The sequence below is a fragment of the Rhodnius prolixus genome, unplaced genomic scaffold (genome assembly GCF_049639745.1).
Source record: "Rhodnius prolixus isolate KJV_2025 unplaced genomic scaffold, Rpr scaffold_5, whole genome shotgun sequence".
Classification (NCBI taxonomy): Eukaryota; Metazoa; Arthropoda; class Insecta; order Hemiptera; family Reduviidae; genus Rhodnius; species Rhodnius prolixus.
This window is the reverse complement of record NW_027411624.1, coordinates 16,370,906-16,387,133: the sequence shown is the minus strand read 5'-3', so window position 1 is coordinate 16,387,133 and position 16,228 is coordinate 16,370,906. Positions and strand designations below refer to the sequence as shown.

The window sequence follows — 16,228 nt, the reverse complement described above, 5'->3', positions numbered from 1 at the left end:
TTTATGTACTTTAAACACTTTCAAGACGTTCAGTAAATTAAGATTTGGTAATATAACGTTTTTAAGTTTTTACTTTGTCTTACCCTTCCAATGTGCAAGTATTACAATCGTGCAGATTCTAGATATGCCGGGAAAAAAATAATTTTCGGTCCTTGAACATGACAAAAATAGTTGGTACAAATCCTTCTACGTGAACGTCTTTTTTTTTTACCAAATGCTGAAATGAAATTAAAAATCCTTTAGATATTTATGGGAATGCAAGTTTTGTGCAGGTGTTTTAGAATTGTAAAATGGAAGCTTGTGAGAACGTAAGCATGTTCACCCGACGATAATTTGAAATGGTTGTAAATACTGCAAGTAGTTGTAAGAGCAGTACTGCTCTTTAATGTTACACAGGGGAACCCTAACCCAATCATCCTGCCATTTGTTTTTTTTTTTCAAAATCATAAGATTTACAGTTATTATTAGTAATAAATGTTTACGAGAAGGCCTTACATAAATGGGGCTAACTCCTCTTCTATTGCATGTAGGACTTTGTGGCCCCTAAAACGGATATCAACATGAAATTCCAAAACGAATGAAACTACATTCATGAAAATCGTTCTGCGCGTTTAGGCGCTACTTTGTTTAAAACATAAAGGTAACAAGATGTACAAGAACAATTTTTAAAATGCCTTGCTCATTTTTGGCAACTTTTTTTTATTGAAATACATTAAATCTACGCTGCTGCTGCAAAACAAAAAGAAGCTCTTGTAAACGAGGATTTGCCATTTATTTTAAGAAAAATTATGGAATTTAATCTTTTATAGAAATAAAGAAAAACTTATTTTATTAAAGTTGAGTGTTTTTTAATGTTACGCTTTTTTGTGCAGTTTTTGACTATCAACCTTTATAAAACTGTCCTACTTGACAGTTTTATTTCAATTTTACCTTTTCTAGAATAATTGTCCTCTTTTACCGCTCATGGTATATCGTTACTCTGAGCATTGTAGATGAATAGATAGATTGTCTGCAGCTACGAGGGTCGTTTGAAAAGTCCGTGCAAAAATAAAAACTACTTAATTTTTTGGGGTAAACCTTTTTTATTTTTCAACATAGTCTCCTTTTAGGCTTATACACTTCGTCCAACGCTGCTCTAGTTTGTTGATCCCTTCCGAATAATAGGATTTGTCCAAGTCTGAAAAATAGCCATTCGTTTCTGCAATCACCTCCTCGTTTGAATAAAATCTTTTTCCCGCCAGCCATTTCTTCATATTGGGGAACAAATAGTAGTCCGAGGGAGCCAAGTCTGGAGAATAGGGGGGATGTGAAACGAGTTGGAACCCTATTTCCATTAATTTTGCGACCACAACTGCTGAGGTGTGAGCTGGTGCGTTGCCGTGATGGAAAAGGACTTTTTTGTGGGCCAATCGTGGGCGTTTTTCTTGCAGCTCGGTTTTCAAACGGTCCAATAACGATGAATAATATGCACCTGTAATAATTTTACCCTTTTCCAGATAGTCGATGAGGATTATTCCTTGCGAATCCCAAAAGACAGTCGCCATAATCTTTCCGGCCGAAGGAACGGTCTTCGCCTTTTTTGGCGCAGATTCCCCCTTGGTAACCCATTGTTTAGATTGTTCTTTGGTCTCAGGAGTGTAGTGATGTATCCATGTTTCATCCACAGTGACGAAACGACGCTTAAAGTCCTGCGAATTCTTCTGGAACAGCTACAAACCGTCCTTGCAACCCTTCACACGATTTCGTTTTTGGTCAAACGTGAGCAATCGCGGCACCCATCTTGCGGATAGCTTTGTCATGTCCAAATGTTGATGCAAAATATTATGTACCCGTTCATTCGAGATGCCCACAGCACTAGCAATCTCACGCACCTTCACTCTTCTGTCATCCATCACCATATCATGGATTTTATCAATGATTTCTGGAGTAGTAACCTCAACAGGGCGTCCAGAACGTTCAGCGTCACTTGTACCCATATGGCCACTCCGAAAATTTTGAAAGCATTTATAAACTGTTCTAATCGAAGGTGCAGAGTCACCATAATGTTTATCAAGCTTCTCTTTAGTCTCCTGAGGCGTTTTGCCTTTCATAAAGTAGTGTTTAATCAACACACGAAATTCTTTTTTGTCCATTTTTTGAAAATCACTCGACTTCCTCGATTCAAACGAATGCCAAACACAAAGAAATAGACCGATCTGGCTGAAACTTGGTGCGTGTTCTTCCAAGAGATGCTACTAACTAAACATAACCTCGATACGCGCCAGTGGTGCTATCTCTCTGACTTTGCACGGACTTTTCAAACGACCCTCGTAATGGTACCATATTCCAAGCTTATTCTGTGAGAAAAATTTAAAAGAAAATACTTGATAACTTCTAAGTTCCAGTTCTTCACAGCAACCTAGATTTCTTCGAATAAAACCAATAAAAAAACAGGCAGAAAGGAAAATAAATAAGTTTTGAGGAGTATACAATATATTCTATTTACAACTATTTTGTTTCTTTTCTTTTATTTAAAAAAACAAAACAAAAATACTTCATACTTAAAGTGTTTTGCAGTCATGTATAAATTTATGACTTCATTTTACGAGCAGGAATTTTATCAATACAAGCGCTGGAGTTAGTTATATTATTTTGTTTATCTTTTAATTAAAAATAGGAACGCACACATTACAATAGTATATTTTTTTTAATACAATAAAATATGGCAGACATTCAAAATAAATATTTTTTTTACATTTATTAAAAATTTTGTTTAATTATATTACATTTTTTGCGCATTTTCTCTTCAATTTTATTCTTTATATTTATTTACATGAAACTGTTTAACCATAATAAATAATAAATTAAAATATATATTTATAAATTACTGTTTGCTTTTTCTTTTTCTTTTTTTTTACGACATCGAAAGAATTTTGGCCTAATAAATAATTTATTTTTGTCTTTTTATACTAATGCGTTTTCTAAAAATAGACAATTAATTTTCTGGACCAACTGGAGTCAGATTTGAAAACTGAAAGTGGAACTTTATTATCTGCTCTTGTTAAGCTTCATTATTTGGCCTAATCCAAAATTTTATTTTTTTTGAATTGGTAAAAATGATTTTTTGATAAGTGTTGGTTATACGAATTGAACTTACTTTTTAATAGAATTAACTTACGTTTTAATTATAAAGAAATTAAAGTAAAAAAAAAAAAAACACTTTCTGTAACTGCCTGCTCACTTAATACCCCAGATATTTGTTATGAATTGTACCACCAGGAGCGTGACATATTTTGTTTTATATAAACATTTAAAGTTGATGTTTTCTGTACTATCACGGAACAAAGGGAAATATTTTTGGGCATTTTTACTGTGGATATTATTTTTTGAAGTTGACGATTGGGCTATTAAAGTATGCGAATTTAGAATTTAATGGCAAACTTAAATGGTAATTAAGGACCTTCTAATAGCTGACTTTCCGCAGTGAAATAAAGGTGTAAACGAAGATTTCCTTACCAAGGCCACCACTAAGTATTTTACAGATTTAACCAAGTGCGCAGGAGCACCTTTTAAGATTAAATGCAAGTACTTTACAGCCAACAAAGGCAGCTGTATTAATTAAAAAGTATTCAAGAATTTTCATATTAAGTTAATGAAATCTTAAGAAGTAATGCAGCTGGTAATTTTGCAACAGACAATTTCACGGCTACCAAATTTCACTCTTAATTCAGTAACATTATAAAATATACTTTTATGCACAATACACTATGAACTTTGGTAAGCGATTTACTGTGATTTTACTTCATTGGCAAAGAAATGGCGCACAAATGTAGAAGAACGTTTACTCTTGAATATGGTTTACGGGGTACCAAGGGCTTTTAGTATCAAAACAAAATATCTGATTCACAGCTCTCTTGATATCTGATGGTGAAATGTCAATGACGAATGAAGTTCATCGAGGTGATCTTCCAGATGATTGAGATCATTTAGGAAGTCTTTGTTCTCTATAGAAATTGGAAGATAGTAGAGGTTGAAGATTTTACTTGTCTGTGTAAGAAATACCACTCCATTGACTTAGGCTTGCTTAAATCAAGATTCCTCTTGAAAATTTTTTAAGGAGATAACCTGCACCAAGACTTCTATTAGGCAGCCACTAGAACTGTTTCGGCCATTAGCCTTTACGCGCTTCTTACCACATTTACAAGAACCAACTTAAGTAAAAGCAGAATTTTGACCCAGTGAATTATTGCCTTTTTTTTCCTCTCTTTTTTTGAAAACGCATCTGTTGATAGCCTTTTATTATAAAAGTTAAGTAATGCCTATTTTTTTGTTCAGGCGGACTTTACGTCCAACTACCAATTAGGTACCGTGAACGAAGGCGACTAGCAAACATACTTACCACACAAAGTTCTCATTATTAAACATTAAATAAAAATCCAAGGCCTAGAGACCGGGAATCAAACCCAGTACCACAAGTACATATTAGCTTTGCAAGTCTCGCCTCTTACCGCTCGGCTATAGTGGCGCGTGCCTTTTATTTATAATTATTGTAGTAATTTATAAATTTATTAGTCTATAATAAAATAATATTCACTTACTTAACATTACCACTTACTTTGGACGCCGCACAGTTTTTAATAGTTGACTAGAGATTCCTCTTAGTAAATGTCACTCCAATGTGAGTAAATTTTTAACTAAAATATTCTATAATAATTTTAAAAATTTAAACTACATATAAATAATTACAAATGAAAGGTCAAAAGAAGAAAACAAACAAGATCAAAATAATTGGCCATAAAATAGTATGCTAAATACGAGGTAAGGTTTAACTTATTTTTTGCCAATTCTCCTCATTTAATTTGTTCTCTTAAAGGTAAGATGGGAGAACAGATCACACTGTCGACTAGAGGAAAATTTCAGAATTAACTACAATAAAACTAAAAAAAAAAGTAAATGCTTAATTAATTTTATTTTTACGGGGATTATCTCATCAGTAATTTGCATAATGTTTTATAAAAGGGTCAAGTCGTTTAAAACAGTCATTATGCAAATAGCTATGATCCTTTCTAGTACAGACAAAAAGCATTTGTAGAGCCTGCTAAAATGCTAAATGCAGCAAAGGGGACACCCACTGACAAGAGACTCTGCTATGGATGATATGATCCGAGATACGGTTTGATTCAACTTTACTAATTCAATTTGTTGGACTCACTACCCAAATTTTGCACCATTTTGATTGAATTCCTTGAGAGATGACAAAAAACCTTCAACGGTAGATTTTTATAAAATTATTCCTCATATTTTTCTTCATTTCCTTTTTATTTCCTTCTCTCTGTGGATAAAGGGAAAAGATTCCTAAATGCAACTGAGAAGGTTAGGTCAGGTTAGGTTAGGATAGGTTAGGTTAGGTTATGATAGGTTAGGTTAGAATAGGTTAGGTTAGGTTAGGTTAGGTTAGGTTAGGTCAGGTCAGGTCAGGTCAGTTTAGGTTAGGTTAGCAAATGTTAGATTGCACATTTCAGAAGACCATCACTTGAAGTGGTTAGTTTAGAGCAGCAGTTCCCAACCTGGGGTACGCGAAAGATTGTTTAGGTTAGGTTAGGTTAGGTTAGGTTAGGTTAGGTTAGGTTAGGTTAGGTTAGGTTAGGTTAGGTTAGGTTAGGACAGGATAGGTTAGGTTAGGTCAGGTCAGGTCAGGTCAGGTCAGTTTAGGTTAGGTTAGCAAATGTTAGATTGCACATTTCAGAAGACCATCACTTGAAGTGGTTAGTTTAGAGCAGCGGTTCCCAACCTGGGGTACGCGAAAGATTGTTTAGGGGTACGCAAAAAAAAAGTTATTATGGCGGAAAATGTAAAAATTCGAAATAAATGTTACTTTAGTTTTGACTAATATTACACACGGCCCGCATATAATTTACTTCTCCTTTATTAACGCTTTGCTGTTTCAATTTACGACCCCTGCAATAGTTATTGGTTTGAAATGTTTACTTATTAATAAATGATTTTTTTAAATAGGAACATATCATATGTATATGTTCTTTACAAGACACATTATATTCAGATTGTTTTGAGGTTAATTTAAAGTTACAATACGTAAAATCAAGAATACGATTATTTATTTTTTTTATTTATATATATTTTATTATATTATGTATGTTAGGGGAACACAGTAAGGAAACAATCAGGTAAAGGGGTACACTAATGAAAAAAGATTGGGGAACCGCTGGTTTAGAAAAATAATGGAGCAAAATTTGGTGGTTAGTTTAGGTTAGGATAGGTTAGGTTAGGATAGGTTAGGTTAGGTTAGGTTAGGTTAGGTTAGGATAGGTTAGGTTAGGTTAGGTTAGGATAGGTTAGGTTAGGATAGGTTAGGTTAGGATAGGTTAGGTTAGGATAGGTTAGGTTAGGATAGGTTAGGATAGGTTAAGTTAGGATAGGTTAGGTTAGGATAGGTTAGGTTAGGTTAGGATAGGTTAGGTTAGGTTAGGCAAATGTTAGATTGCACATTTCAGAAGACCATCACTTGAAGTGGTTAGTTTAGAGAAATAATGGAGCAAAATTTGTTGGTATATATCTTGGACGTAACCAATTTTACAAGTTACAGCACCAATTGAAGAAGTATAAAAAGTAAAAAATAACCGTTTAAACTGTTCTATGATCTAACGCAACAAGATCTACGCGCTGGTTCACATTCTATTTAGTTATCACCCTCTTAAAGTCATACCTACACATTATTTTCACGAACTTTATTCAGAAATAAAAATAATTTTCAAAGCACACGTTATTAAGAAAAGTTTTATACTTTTTTATTTTTTTTTCCTCGCATTGGGCGTTTTTATTAGTGTAAAAAAATTAACATGTTCCCATCAAACAATTTTACTTAGAATAATTTTTTTGTTTGTTTTTAATTTTAAATTTTGTGAAAAAACATTCACAAAAATTTCCATTATTACGTAGTATGTTTATTCTAAATTGTTAAAAATAAATAAACTATTTTATATAATTTCAATTGATTTACCTAATCAACATATACTACATTAATAAAACATTAATCTTAAAGAAGTTAATAATTAACTTACGTTCATTAGAGTAAGTATAAAAAAATAATATACCTAAATACATCCTAATTAATGGATGTTAATGATGTCAATTGGGCAGTCTTTGTTTATTTAATTGTTGGGGATATAATTGTCCCCGAAATTTATTTAGGAATGTTAAAAATAAAATAAAATAGCGCACTTCTTTTAAATAAAATATATTCAGATAAAAATTATGTTTAATTTTAACCTAATGTTTCTTTATTAAACTATTTTGACTACTCAACCGTACTGAATAATACAGGGTCACAAATTTTGGGATAAATTTAGATAATTATTTAAAGAAAATTAATGATTTTTTATTTTATTTAAAGGGCGTCTAGAAAACATAATACGCTGTTATGGACACAGGCAATTATAATAATTTATTATGCAAATAGCGCCATGATTATTCAGTTGCAGCAATTGATATCTTGTGAATTAGATGCAGCTGAATATGCAGCTTTAATAAACTTCCAGTAAAATAGAGATCATCATTACAGTTAAAGTGATTGGTTTACTGATAAAACATGTGTATATTTCACGTTGATTAGAAGTAGGCAGTTTCCAAGATATTGATTATTATTGATATTGAAAATGCGATTACTAAGTGTTGATAAATCGAATTGATTCGAGTTTATTCGATTCGATTTGAATCGAGTTGATAAACCCTTATCTTGTAAAAATATGATGATTTCCAAAGATTATTTCTTCTTTTAACATTTTTAAATTTACTGAACAGAGTAGATTTGATATCCTGTCGAATAATACTTTTTTTTTTTTTAATTTTAAATGAAATACGTCCTGAAAATAATCAATTTGAATGAGTAGAAAGCCTGACTTTTTGTAATTATAAATAAAAATAGGATAGAAAACCCCTTTTAATTGATTATTCCACAAACAATCTATTGATATTATTGAACTGATAATCAACCGAAAATTAAAAACACAGTTTAAAAGTGGAATAAAATGTTACAACGATATTTTTGAAATTCAACCAAATTCGATAGTAAGTGTAAAAAGTAATCACCTATTTTTTTGAGGCAGAGCTTAACGTCCAACTACAAATTAGTTGTCTTGGAAGAGGGCAGAAGCTCGTCATAATAATAAAAAGTAGCTCTACAGGCGGGATTCGAACTGGAGGATCTTCTACTTGAAAAATCTGCATTTCACACCCACTACCAGCATCCAATCTAATTCTAAAATAAATTGGGACTAACATACAAAAAAAAGAAAAAGAGTTATGCCTATTTTTCAGGCGGGCTTTGTGTACAACTAACACAATATAAATAAAGTATCGTGGATGGAGGCGATTAACAAAAATACTTAACTACAATGTCCTCATATTAAACATTGAATAAAATCCAAGTCCTCGACCAGGAATCGAACCCACTACCAATAATTCATGTTAGCTTTTCAGTTCTCGCCTAAAAACAGCTCGGCTATCGTAGCGCCCTTAAATATTTCACAACAGTAAGAGCTCTAATTTTCCAGCATGAAGGTTTCATTTTTTTCAGACGTTAAATATATGTGTTAACATTCAGGAGGTATTTTTTTTTTTACAAAGCGGTAACATTTAAAAACATCAAAAGGAGTTAGTGAGGAAATTGACAATTCTATTTTTGAGGATTCTTTTTTTGAGATGCATCATTATAACCTTCTTTTTTTTTTTTTTGTTGTGACGTAGTGAATAAATTTTGATCTCACGAAAAGCTGTCTAGTAAATGCTTTGAAGTTATTCTCTTTGTATAAAAAAAAAAAAGCCTTTTTCAAGTGTACAGGGCTCATACTAAGCTCAGTATCGTTACCCTTCACAGTTAGGGTCGCTCTAAAGTAGGCTATATGAACCCTAATAAAGTTAAAAGTATCAAAATGCACCCTAATCTTGGTATTATAGGTTGGAGCATAGAACTTTTAATCGGCTTTAGCATTAATAGAGTGGAATTATTTATTAGATTTATAAATATAAATCTCGCCTAATTTAAATCTACTAAATCAAAGTATATGCTTTACAGTTTTTTTTTTTAAAAAAAATACTTTGTGAATGAAAGTATACGAACCTGAACTTTTATATTTACACTTAGCGAAGCGGAAAGAAAATTAAAGATCTTTTCATAAGACAAAGTTCACGAATATTTACAACTTTTTCTTTGTGTAAGGATTATTTTTGGTTTTAATATTGTATTTGGGTATATGATGATATATTAAGTATTAAGTTCACGTCCTGATGAGGTGAATTAGTAAGGTGACAGAAAGTTCGTTGATTTATAGTCCCATTTCGAAAGTCCCGAAACATATGTGAAAAATTTCGTCTATTTATTTCGCAATCATTCTCACTCATTCCCATTTCTATTCCAATTCATTTGAATCCTCTTTTGATTGAAAAAAAAAATAAATAAAGAATCACTCAGCTTGAAAAAAATTTGGGAATAACACTGAAATTGGAATAATTTTCAAAAGCAATTAAGTGTAGATTTATTGCTGAGAAGTTCACGAATTTTATTTTTTTAATTATCTCTAGAAGATTGTGGCCCTTTTTCTGTTCTTTCCGCATGGATCAGAGAAACATGAAGGCAGTGAGGGTTACCGAAGTCAAATTACTCACTTTTGGACTGCAAACTAAATGGAAATATTCGAAGGCAGAATGTGCATTAAATGCTGGTAAGTTGGCTGTGTATACAAACTTTACTAAAAACACCCCAAAAAAAAACACTTTTTTCTAGTTCAAGAATACGAGATTGCTAATCTAAACTTAGTTACTCAAAAATAATTAAAAGCTTTACTAGAATAAGTAAAAACATTTTGTCACTTTAATTGAGATATTGAACAGATTAGCGCTCTTCACAAATTTTGAAAAAATTGTTCAGTCTCTTCCTTTATTCAAGATAAAAATAGAAGACTCTACCATGAGCAAAGCTGACAATAAATCTAAAATAAAAAAAAAGAAGATAGAGACGAAAACGTCACTCTTGCCTAAAAAGAGTGCTGAAATCACGTGACTGACAAAAACAGTCAGAAGCCTGAGGTAGTCCAAAAATCACGAGGAAAGAAATAATCTGAAAGCATTTATGACAGCTAGTAATGTTAGTACGAGTACAAAGCTGAAGATAATCGTCTATTATATGCATACTCCCTTCAACTGAAAATCTAAATAAAATTGTCACAAGAACCAGTAATAATAATAATTTTAAAAAAATGATTAAAGGTAGCTTGATTGATAAAGTTATCTCTTTACTGGACTAATCTTAACAAATCGACGAATAATACGATTTAGCAAAAATTACAGTGTAATGGACATCACAATCTAACTTAAAAACGAACGCTATTTTACTGGAAGTAAGGCTATATCAATTCGGATTTTATAAAAAAAATTAAAAAAAAGAGGAAGGTCATATTGGTTTATTAATTAAAAAATATTAAAATTAATTTAATACGCGCTTTTATTCATTTTACGTCCGTTTATTATTATTCGTTTAAAATTTTTTATTTATTCATTTGAAATGATCCTCAAGTGACATTGTGAAGAATAAAGCTTCCAAGTTACAAACTTTGGAAGGCAATAATTCTCCCGTACATTATTACGCGAGGCTCAAATTTTTAGACGGTAAACATGATCAGAATAGGGTCAAGTGTATCGTCAGCCTAGTAAAAGATGATATGCGGCCATCAGGAGTATTACAGTAGTGGATGCAGGCGATGCTGATCGAATGGCTAAAGAATCATCGTCCAATTCTTCGTAGGAACCATGCTTCAGTTCTGTAACAGAAAAACAAAAATATTTATTAATTTTTGGATTAAATTTTTTAAAAAAAGTCCAAAATATTAATTGAGATTCATCCGGGCTCCCGAATATATACAAATTCTTTATCAGATCCCACATTGCGTAACTACAGTCCTGAATTCAATTACATCACCGACATCGACCGATACAGAGTTCTCATTTCCCATCGCAATGTCTAGATAAGACAACTTAGACTTGCCTAGGACAGGATGATATACAATGGGAAGTAAATGCAGGTTGTGAGAAGTATCTACTATCAAGGAATTCCAGCAGTGAATTCCTATCCTTGGATAGCAAACCAGAGAATAGCCTGGCCGTGCATAATCTCTGAAAATGCGTTTTTTTAAAACCCTATAATATTGATTTGCGGTTTTAGAAGGCTCATAGAAGCTTTAGTCAAAGTTTGATTGAAGGATTAATAACAAAATGGATCCACAAGTAGATGTTTTTCAAAAGGATGCTTTTAAATGGCAATAAAGTTCAATTAAAGTTGAATGCTTGATCATTCTTTTGTAATTTATATTGAATTTAGAATTCAAAAGATAAATTTACAGAGAATATTATATTTATTTGTTTATTTCTTATTTAATTCAATTATTAATTTTTGATATTAGTTTTTGGGCAAAATTTTATTTAAAACTAGACGAAGTACCCAGCGCTGAGATGGTTTTTTGTAAATTAAAGAAATTGATTAGTTATTTTTACGTTACAAAGTTTTGTTTCATGAAAGGAAGGAGATGCATGATTGAAAGGAGCTAGTAATAATAATACTAATAATAATAATAATATTAATAATAATAATATAAAAAATTCAATTGTCTTTATGAAACACGTAAGTAATGTAAATTTTTTGAATATTTAGTGTATATATTGTATTAAATTATTATATATTTTATTGTATGTATCTTATGTATTTTATTTTATATTGTCTTACATTTTATTGTACCTATATTGTATATAATGTATATTTCATTTTATATTTCTTTTGTACTTGTATATCTTATGTTAAATAATTGTATGTATACTTCTGTGGACATACAGAATAAACGGTTCTCTTTTAGGGTTACAAAATGGGGAAAAAATAGTAATAATAATAATAATAAATGGACTAAGCATAATGTCGATAGAAATTAATTAAAATTATTATCGCTTTGTTTCTTTTCAGTAGTTCGGTTTTAGGACTGTTTGCAACAAACGCGAGAGTTTAGTGACTAGGCAATTTGTATTAACTAGAAATACTAGAAAGTAAAGTAATTGCCTATTTTTTCAGGCTTTACGTCCAACTACCAAATTAGGTGTCGTGGACAGAGGCGACTTAGCAAACATACTTTACTGTAAATTTTCTTTTATTAACCATTAAATAAAAAAAATCCCAGGCCTAAGAGGCCGGAAATCGAACCCAGTACCACAATACATATTTAAGCTTTAAAGGTCTCGCCTCTAACCGCTCGGCTACCGTGGCGTAGTTAATTACTAGTAATTGAAAATAGTACAAAACTTAGTAAAAAAAATTATATCGAAAACAAACAATTTTTTTCATCTAAATTTTTATACCAAAAGTTAATAATATTTTTTTTTTTTTCATAATACGAGGGTCGTTTGAAAAGTCCGTGCAAAGTCAGAGAGATAGCACCACTGGCGCGTATCGAGGTTATGTTTAGTTAGTAGCATCTCTTGGAAGAACACACACCAAGTTTCAGCCAGATCGGTCTATTTCTTTGTGTTTGGCATTCGTTTGAATCGAGGAAGTCGAGTGATTTTCAAAAAATGGACGAAAAAGAATTTCGTGTGTTGATTAAACACTACTTTATGAAAGGCAAAACGCCTCAGGAGACTAAAGAGAAGCTTGATAAACATTATGGTGACTCTGCACCTTCGATTAGAACAGTTTATAAGTGGTTTCAAAATTTTCGGAGTGGCCATATGGGCACAAGTGACGCTGAACGTTCTGGACGCCCTGTTGAGGTTACTACTCCAGAAATCATTGATAAAATCCATGATATGGTGATGGATGATAGAAGAGTGAAGGTGCGTGAGATTGCTAGTGCTGTGGGCATCTCGAATGAACGGGAACATAATATTTTGCATCAACATTTGGACATGACAAAGCTATCCGCAAGATGGGTGCCGCGATTGCTCACGCTTGACCAAAAACGAAATCGTGTGAAGTGTTGCAAGGACGGTTTGCAGTTGTTCCAGAAGAATCCGCAGGACTTTAAGCGTCGTTTCGTCACTGTGAATGAAACATGGATACATCACTACACTCCTGAGACCAAAGAACAATCTAAACAATGGGTTACCAAGGGGGGAATCTGCGCCAAAAAAGGCGAAGACCGTTCCTTCGGCCGGAAAGATTATGGCGACTGTCTTTTGGGATTCGCAAGGAATAATCCTCATCGACTATCTGGAAAAGGGTAAAACTATTACAGGTGCATATTATTCATCGTTATTGGACCGTTTAAAAACCGAGCTGCAAGAAAAACGCCCACGATTAACCCACAAAAAAGTCCTTTTCCATCACGACAACGCACCAGCTCACACCTCAGCAGTTGTGGTCGCAAAATTAATGGAAATAGGGTTCCAACTCGTTTCACATCCCCCCCTATTCTCCAGACTTGGCTCCCTCGGACTACTATTTGTTCCTCAATATGAAGAAATGGCTGGCGGGAAAAAGATTTTATTCAAACGAGGAGGTGATTGCAGAAACGAATGGCTATTTTTCAGACTTGGACAAATCCTATTATTCGGAAGGGATCAACAAACTAGAGCAGCGTTGGACGAAGTGTATAAGCCTAAAAGGAGTCTATGTTGAAAAATAAAAAAGGTTTGCCCCAAAAAATTAAGTAGTTTTTATTTTTGCAAGGACTTTTCAAACGACCCTCGTGGGTCGAAATATTTGTATACATTAGTGGAGAATTCAAGCGGCATTACTACTAAGTTAAATTTATTTCTATAAAGCAATGCCATCTGTTTAAATATTCAAATGAAATTCACAAGATTTAACTCGGTACTCTAAACTGAGAAATTGTGTTAACTTAACTAAGTTATAAAATCAGGAGGAACTCTGTCATATGATGCTGAACTGGGAAGAAGTCACTGACTTTTTTTTTAACTCCTATTCATAAAATACAGTAGTAATACTGCTCAGATTCATTTTACTTAGACTTATTCTAAAATAACGTGGACGAAGTGAGAGGCGTCTAAATCTTTTTAACCATTACCAGACTTCAAGAAGTAAAAAACGTAAATTGTCTTTTATTGTGATCTTCTATTAAATTAAATTTAAATATTTTGTACGGTTCTTGAGTGGAAATTTTTCAAGCATTCAGGGTAAGAAAATTCTCCTGAGAATAATCAGGATCCTCCAAAGAAAATTTAGAAGGATCAGGATGACTGTCGGCAGATTTAAGACCAGAAAGTTCAGGCTATGTGCAGTGGACACTTCTGCTCATTGTTAAGGTTCTTCTATGCAACACAAACTAGCAATTATTCACTTTAATACAATCTAACGTAGAATCTGCAAATATTATAAGCAAACTAATTGGGCTTACTGTACAAAGTGTACATTCAAAATTCAATTGCTTCCAATTTCAAAAATGTTTCTCTCGTTATAGACCAGTGATGGCGAATCTATGACCCGCGGGTCGGACACTGGACCCGCGCAAGCTTTTTCACTGACCCACAATTGCTAGGCAACCATTTATTTGTTTACGCGGGTTGATTTAGATTTTCTAATTGTGTGGATAATTTATATTCTATCTGTATTTTTTTTCAATCACGCATTGACACAAAAGCAATTTAAATGCTATCTATAACCTTTAGTTTGATCATTACAGTTCTAAAACGACAAATGCTTTTATAGTATTTGAAATAAAGTAAAAGTGTTTACAAAATATCAAATAAAATGTATAATTTTACTCATATTTTGTTTGTTAAAAGAAAATCGACAACCCAAAGCAAATAACCATATTTAGATTTTTCTTCAGATAAAACACACTTTTGTAAGGTTTTGTTCAGTTAAGTTTGTAAAAAGAGACTTCCATAGCACTTGTTTCGTCCCGTTTTACCCAGTTAAGCCAACTGAATTTTAAAGAAGTTTAGTTTTGAAAATATTCAGTTTAAAATTTTTAAACTTAAACTCTTGTGCAAATGGGCATTAGTGACCCAGGAGCTAGTACTAAAAAAAAATGAACAAAATTTGACCTACGTCTCAAAAAGGTTTGCCATCCCTGTTATAGACAATAATTTCAATCGCCGGACAATGTGCTTTACAGAGCTCCTAGTAGAAGAAAATCTAAGGGCGTGAACAGTTGAATTCGAACCTGAGATCTCTTCATTCGAATACAGTAAACGCTAACCACTTAGCTGATCCCTTCCCTCACGTCGTTAAAAAATCTTATATTAATTTTAGTCTTATATATTTAGAAAAATATTGTTAATAATAAAAGCAATTAAAACATCAAATCAATATCAGCACTTATTAAAAATAAAAGAGACATACTTAAATATAAATTTTATTTTAGATTTTCACAAATAAACTATTATTGTAAAATTTGAAAACCATGAAAAATATTTCGTCTTAAAATCGTTTAATTATTTTTAATGAGAAGAATATGCTTGTTTACCGTCACCAAATTATTTAAATCTGGGACAAAAATATTTGTTATTGAAGGTCTCGTGGCGTTTTCAATATTTTTTGTATTGCAACGGTACCTTGTTTTTATTGACGTTAAAGTTGAAAATGATGATTCACCTAAGTACGAGGGTCGTTTGAAAAGTCCGTGCAAAAATAAAAACTACTTAATTTTTTGGGGCAAACCTTTTTTATTTTTCAACATAGACTCCTTTTAGGCTTATACACTTCGTCCAACGCTGCTCTAGTTTGTTGATCCCTTCCGAATAATAGGATTTGTCCAAGTCTGAAAAATAGCCATTCGTTTCTGCAATCACCTCCTCGTTTGAATAAAATCTTTTTCCCGCCAGCCATTTCTTCATATTGAGGAACAAATAGTAGTCCGAGGGAGCCAAGTCTGGAGAATAGGGGGGGATGTGAAACGAGTTGGAACCCTATTTCCATTAATTTTGCGACCACAACTGCTGAGGTGTGAGCTGGTGCGTTGTCGTGATGGAAAAGGACTTTTTTGTGGGTTAATCGTGGGCGTTTTTCTTGCAGCTCGGTTTTTAAACGGTCCAATAACGATGAATAATATGCACCTGTAATAGTTTTACCCTTTTCCAGATAGTCGATGAGGATTATTCCTTGCGAATCCAAAAAGACAGTCGCCATAATCTTTCCGGCCGAAGGAACGGTCTTCGCCTTTTTTGGCGCAGATTCCCCCCTTGGTAACCCATTGTTTAGATTGTTCTTTGGTCTCAGGAGTGTAGTGATGTA

At 32.6% G+C, this 16,228-nt stretch overlaps 1 protein-coding gene across 4 annotated transcripts in view; it reads right to left on the bottom strand.

Moving 5' to 3' along the window:
- Positions 1 to 2,473: 2,473 nt before the first annotated feature.
- LOC141458632 (neurotrimin-like) overlaps positions 2,474 to 16,228 on the bottom strand; it is a 747,333-nt gene continuing 733,578 nt past the window's right edge. For all 4 annotated transcript variants that reach the window (XM_074136888.1, XM_074136886.1, XM_074136887.1 and 1 more), the window contains one exon: positions 2,474 to 10,811. In XM_074136888.1, the coding sequence (XP_073992989.1) occupies positions 10,693 to 10,811 (119 nt within the window). In that variant the 3' untranslated portion in view covers positions 2,474 to 10,692. The remainder of the gene's footprint in view (positions 10,812 to 16,228) is intronic.